Source organism: Nuphar pumila, chromosome 10 (assembly GCF_984573655.1).
Source record: "Nuphar pumila chromosome 10, dmNupPumi1.hap1.1, whole genome shotgun sequence".
Classification (NCBI taxonomy): Eukaryota; Viridiplantae; Streptophyta; class Magnoliopsida; order Nymphaeales; family Nymphaeaceae; genus Nuphar; species Nuphar pumila.
In genome coordinates, this window is record NC_143258.1 from 90,096,092 (window position 1) to 90,102,320 (window position 6,229).

Consider the following 6,229-nt stretch of genomic DNA (forward strand, 5'->3'; position numbering starts at 1 on the left):
CAGCTATATGAACTGATCACAAACGAGTTCGTGACCGGTCGAACCGAGTCAAGTCACGAGTTGCTCAGTTCATTTACCAACCCTAACTAAGAGTGTTAACGGGTCAGATTTGGTTCAGATCCAGTAAAACTGGATCCAAACCTTATTTCAGATTATGGTACCAGGTCCAGACCCGAGTCTAATTGAACCCACCATAAGAGAAACCATACCCAGATCCTATAAGGATTACATAAACCAGACCAGACCTGATAAAATAATATCTCTTATCATTTTTACATTGAAAATTTACAGATCTTAGTAGAAACTTGAGTTGGGACCCGGTCTAGTATAAAATTTCACAAATCATACCCAGCTCCATATATTGATTAGACATGAAGGGTCCAACCCAGTGTTGTGAGAGGCGTACGCCTCAGTACCTGAAGCGTACGCCTCAGAGGCGAGGCGCACGCTCAAGGTACTGAGGCGTGCTGTGATGCGCAAACTGGCCCTCATCAACCTCCAGAACCCCCTCCTTCATCCCCAAGTCTTCCTCCTCCGCCCGATTAGTCGGTTGTGCTAACCCCAAGTGCCGGTGGATCCACCGCCACTTGTCGGCCAACTGCTCCTCCGCCGCTCCATGCCTCCCCTCCCACCGCTTCACTTCCATACCAGTTGTGAGAGGCCTAGCCTATCGCATTTAACAACCTTGAGTCCAACCCTAATTCTGATGGAGCTTTCTTATTTATCACCAAACCTTGACTCTTTAGAGTTTGGTAGGCCTCAGATATGGGTCAAACCTTACGTATTGACACCTATTGCCGTAACCATAGTGATGCCTGAAATTTGAAAATGGTATTTTTTCATGAGATTTTTAAGATATCGTAAGATTTATGAAAAAAACTGCTATTTATCGTGAAAATTTTATGTATTTTTTTCAATAGTTTTTGTTAATATTTTTTTATAAAAAATACTTTTCATCTTTTAAATTTATTTTTTTATTGCTGAGATTTTGCCGAAAAAAATACATGATTTATGAACATTTTTAGATTTCTCGCGAGATTTTGAAAAACGAGATTTTGTCAAAAAAAACGTTTGTCAATATGGCCGTAACCCTCCGATACTAAATAGTTCAAATTTACAAAACTCTATCCTGGATAGGACTCGTTTGCATCTTTATCTGATTTTGGCATATATATATATATATATATATATATATATATATAGAGAGAGAGAGAGAGAGAGAGAGAGAGAGAGAGAGACTCTGTTCAAAGAAAAGAGGCGAGAGTTCCATCATGGAGGATGATTCCGATCGCATCTCAGACTTACCTGAAGACGTCCTCGTCTCCATCCTCTCACGCTTGTTTATGAAGGAAGCAGTGGCAACATCCATCCTCTCAAGAAGGTGGAGGTTTACTTTTTTCTCGCTACCCAACCTCGATCTTCGCGCATGGGGAAGTTCGCGTTTCCATCCAGCAGTTTATGTGTGGAAGGAGCGTGGGTGGTGGGTGTGCATAGATCACAGTAGTCTCAAGCCCGGCGTCTCTGAGATTGATCTATACAAGGTTATGGTTCGTCACACTAATCGTGGTGATGCCTATGCAAACAGAGTTATGTTCTTGCTCTCTCACAGAGATATCCGTGAGCTCACTCTGGCATGGTCTATGAGGGATTCATCCCCTTCTTGCTTAGCACTCTGCCAGTCCCTAACTTCATTGGAATTGCTCCATTGCACTGTGAAGCTACCACATGGGTTCAATGGATTCAGACACCTCAAGAGCCTAAAGCTTCTGGATACCTCTTTCTGTGAGGATGATTTCCGACGTTTGGTTTCTGGCAGTGAGCGCCTCGAGATGTTGGAGATGGATCTGCGCAAAGGGTTCTTCTCGTTTCACTGTCTAGAGGTTGTTTGCCCCAATCTACGGTCTCTGAATCTCAAGTGCGTAGCACCTACGTTTGACGGTGATGCTAAGCTTATGAATGAACCCAGTATGCTCCATTCTCCTGCTCATGGCGAAGAGTTTCGCTTTGGATTGATCAAATTCCTAGGCTGTTTCACTAATGTTGATACCATTTGCCTAACGATAAAAACCATCAACCATGTGAGATCTCGGTTTCTCTTCCACCCTTCTTCTTTTCAGTAGCCCGCATTTCTCCGTCATCCTTTCATCCATGATTGGTAGTGTCTCCTTTGAGTTATTTAAACAATACTTTTCTTCTTCTTCTTCTTCTTCTTTTCCATTTCCTCTTGACGACGATGCTTATAAGATGATGCCTTTTGTATTTGTTGATCAGGCTCTGCTTTGTTCATGTGTGTACGATGAGAGAAACAATACTTCTTTTCACTCTCTCCAGAGATTGGATTTATCAATGGACCTCTATATGAAACATAGGACAGATATGCTGCTGATTGCTCGTCTACTGGAGAATGCACCAATCTTGCGGGTGCTTGTTATAAGGGTTTGCAACTCATCATCTTAATCCATGAATATATCAATCTATTTTGCTCCTTCTAATTTTTCTTTCATGTCATTTTTTTTTAAGATGTCGAATGCTTCCTACTGTAAAAGCTCCACAGTTTCGAGATTTTGGAAAAGGCAGAGACCCTTTGCTTGTCAAAGAGAACACCTTGTTGAAGTGACGATAAAGCTGTTCAAGGATGAAACTGATTTTAGTTTTGCAAGATTCCTGCTCACTCATTCACAGGCACTAAAGAGGATGACTGTAGAATGCGCAAATTTCATTGCTCGTGATAAAAAGAAGAGTTTTCAAGACAAGCTGATGTTGGTGCCGAAGTCATCACCTGAGGTTGCTTTGGATTTTGGAGATTAGCTGCTCTAAGTTCCGTGTGATCATGCAAAAAACTAGCTATTTCCATTAGTCCAGTGGATTCATGTCTAGATATATACCTGCTATGAGGGCATAACTTATTCAAGTACTTTCAGTGATGCTTGAATCACTAGGTCCTGCAAAAATTCATTTGATCTGTCCCTTCTAATGAATTTAGGCAAGCTAATCATTTGTTTTGATTGGAATAATAAGCCTGCAATTTATACTCCAGTGTTATTTATGCTTGGGTCATCTCATTGGAGTTTGAATTCGAAGAGGATGCACTTGACATGATCGTTAGATCGAGATGCTTGATACCATGAACCAAACCACACTCACACTAACACAACACTTAACGTGGTTCGGTCTGCTCGACCTATGTCCACGGCTCCAACTCTCTCACACGTGTATGAGAGGAGAAGGTTCCCTTAAATTCTCAACTGTGTTTTGATAATTGTGTACATGCAGAGGGAATCTCATCTATATCTCTTGGAAAGAAGTTTGTTTCATTTGGAAGTTTTTCCAAATTATCTTTCACCACATCTTTTGGTAACTGTCCTAGGTTACCTTCTTGCCTAATTTCTTGGGAGCAGATCTTATCTCTTCCTCTGGACGGACCTAAAGTGCCAACCGTATCTTTATCAGGAGGTGGATCTAGAGCACATGCCGTGAGATTCAAATGATCCTTAACAGCCCCTTCTAATGAATGTAGGCAAGCTAATCATTTGTTCTGATTGGAATAACAAGCCTGCAATTTATACTCTAGTGTTGTTTATGTTTGGGTCATCTCAGGGGCGTAGCTAGGAGTCATGTGAGGGGGGGGGGGGGGGGGGGGCAAACAGGGGTGTAGGGAAAAAAATTTATTTGTGTGATAGTCGGGGGTTCGGAGGCAGCGCCCCCGAATTTTTTTTTTGACATAAAATAAAAAATGGCTACAATTATTAATAAACATCTATTTCATATGAACAAATCAAACTATTTGCTGCAGTCAGGGCTGGGCTAGGACTGGACTGTGCTACAAAAATGGATAAAAATCTATTTCATATGGAATCAGGGCTGGGCTAGGACTGGGCTTTAAAAAAAAAACAAAAAAAATTAACTGTTTCGGGAGGCAGGACTGGGCTACAGCCCAGCCCTGCCCCCCCCTAGCTACGCCCTTGGGTCATCTCAAGTTCAAGAATATGACCACCTTGTTGAGTGGATGAACCCTACTTAAAAGTATGGGATCAGACAATCCCAACGTAAAAAGCACAGGCACAAAAAGGTCATATGGTTCGGTTCAAGATGAACCTAGATCCTCGGTATAAATCCTCTCGGAGGGCAGACTCCTTTATTTATAATGCTTTCCAACAGGTTACAATCAATCTTTCTATCTTTATCATAACTGATTACAGATTCTAGATGGGTTAATCTTGCTAGAAGTTTCCTTTCTATCTGATTTGCTTTGTTTGCAGTTTCCTGACCTTGACATAGTTTCCTTGTTGAGGTCTTCTCTTTGTATGACTCATCTTTTATCCACTATGTGAGCAGAGAGAGAGAGAGAGAGAGAGAGAGAGAGAGAGAGAGAGCTATAACCATCAACATTACTAAACAGGTTCAACCAACATTGAACTTACCAAAAAGGCCCAAGACATGCCAAGGAGCTCCAAAAAGAAGAAAAAAAAGAGAAAAAGAGAAATGAAAAAGGAAAAAGGAAAAAAGAGAAACAAGAAACAAATACAGTTAGTCGACGGACATCACCCTGGATCATGAGTAGCCCATGGAGGCAGATTGTGCTGTAGATCAGGGATGTTGATGTGTAGAATGACATACACGTCCGTCAAAATAAGGTTCACCATTTTGTTGAACACTGCCGAAATATGCTAAAAAATAGCGTTGTTGCGAGTTATCCATACGGCCCACCATGACGAGAGAAGCCAAGTTCGCCAAATAATCTATCATTTGTTGCAATGACGAACTGGCTGAGAACCCCACAGCAAATCGTTGGCGAACGATTCTTGACGCACGCTGACACTCAGCTTATTCCAAGTCACCTTAAAGATGTTTTAAAAAACAGAGCACTCCCCAAAAAAGTGAAACACAGATTCTTCGGTCGCATCGCACAACACACATTTACTCGGCAGATGAAATCCGATGGATTTGAGGAAGTTGTCAGTCTGCACCTGATCGTGTAAGATTAACCAAGCCAAGAAACATGATCTCAAAGTCGGACCCTTGCCTCAGATCAGGCTCGTCGGAAACCTATCCACCCCCGACTGAAGGAGAGCGAGGTAGCTTTCGTTTGAGCGAAAAAATTCGTTCAGAGTAAAGTTGCATCCAAAAAACTGAGACTGCGAGTCAACATTTCCATTATGTGACAGAACCGCAGACCATGCTTAGATCCATGATCGACGAAGCTTTGACATTGTTCGCTGATGCACGCTTGTGGCCCCCACCAACGATTTCACACCTCCATATTTAGTTAGAAGCACACTTGCACACAGAGACCTAGGTTGGTGCGCAAGCCAGCTCTGCTTCATGACGAAAATCATACTCAGTCGGGGATCCTTGATTTCCAAACTCCCCCTATGTAGAGGAAGTCAAAGTGTGTCCCACCCTATTAGATGGCGCTTGTTGTTGGGACCTCGCCCAGACCACAGAAAGTTTGCCACTACCCGAGCTAGCTTCTTACTAACCCCTATAGGCATCAGGAACATAGACATAAAAATTTTTGGCATAGCAGAAAGAATGTGATTAATGAGAGTCAGTCTACCCGCGATAGAAAGGTAGGAAGCTTGTCAGCTCGATATTTTATTCTGAACCCTTTGAATAGTAGCGTTCTAGGCTGCCGTTGTTACACTACTGATTTGAAGCGGCAGACCCAGATAAGAAAAGGAGTTTTCCAATACCAAACACCCGAATATCCGTTGGCCCATGTCCAGCATTGACGGAGGGGCATTGACCATGGATAGACAACACTTATCGTAGTTCATGGATAGACCTGACATCGATAGGAAAAAAAAGACAAGTTTGAATCTTAACATTTGTTGGATGAAAGCCCTTCCGAAGATAATTATGTCATCCGCGTAGGTCAGGATCTGACTACGACACTCCTGTATACCGAGAGACTCAATTAGACCACTCTCCACTGCCCTCTTAACCAAAACCACAAGGCCTTCAGAGACGACGTTGAAGAGTAACGAAGACAGAGGATATCCTTGTCGAAGACCACGACCAAGTTTGAATTGTTTTCCCTTGACTCCATTGATCTGAATCTGTGACTGGGCATTGGTTACCAATTCATGCACCCAGCTAGAGAAACGCCTATCGAATCCCAAGTTTGCCAACATGCTGAAGAGGAACGACCAATGAACTGAGTCGTAGGCTTTATGAAAGTCAAGCTTAAAAGTGAAGAAGACCCCTCCGCTTATCTTGAGAGAGTGCA

General features: G+C 42.5%; 1 protein-coding gene across 1 annotated transcript; it reads left to right on the forward strand.

Moving 5' to 3' along the window:
- The first annotated feature begins 1,271 nt into the window (after window positions 1–1,271).
- On the forward strand, window positions 1,272–2,808 carry LOC149827293 (F-box/FBD/LRR-repeat protein At1g13570-like). The gene is made up of 3 exons (XM_090018485.1): window positions 1,272–1,965; window positions 2,375–2,436; window positions 2,521–2,808. The coding sequence occupies exons 1-3, from the start codon at window positions 1,272–1,274 to the stop codon at window positions 2,806–2,808; spliced, it is 1,044 nt and encodes a 347-aa protein (XP_089874611.1).
- Window positions 2,809–6,229: the final 3,421 nt, after the last annotated feature.

What these genes read in the sequence shown, in the direction of transcription:
- LOC149827293 (XM_090018485.1), top strand. Translation starts at nt 1,272, where the DNA reads ATGGAGGATGATTCCGATCGCATCTCAGACTTACCTGAAGACGTCCTC. An exon ending in TAAGCTTATGAATGAACCCA is followed by an intron (nt 1,966 to 2,374) that starts GTATGCTCCATT and finishes AACATAGGACAG; the next exon opens with ATATGCTGCTGATTGCTCGT. An exon ending in TGCGGGTGCTTGTTATAAGG is followed by an intron (nt 2,437 to 2,520) that starts GTTTGCAACTCA and finishes TTTTTTTTTAAG; the next exon opens with ATGTCGAATGCTTCCTACTG.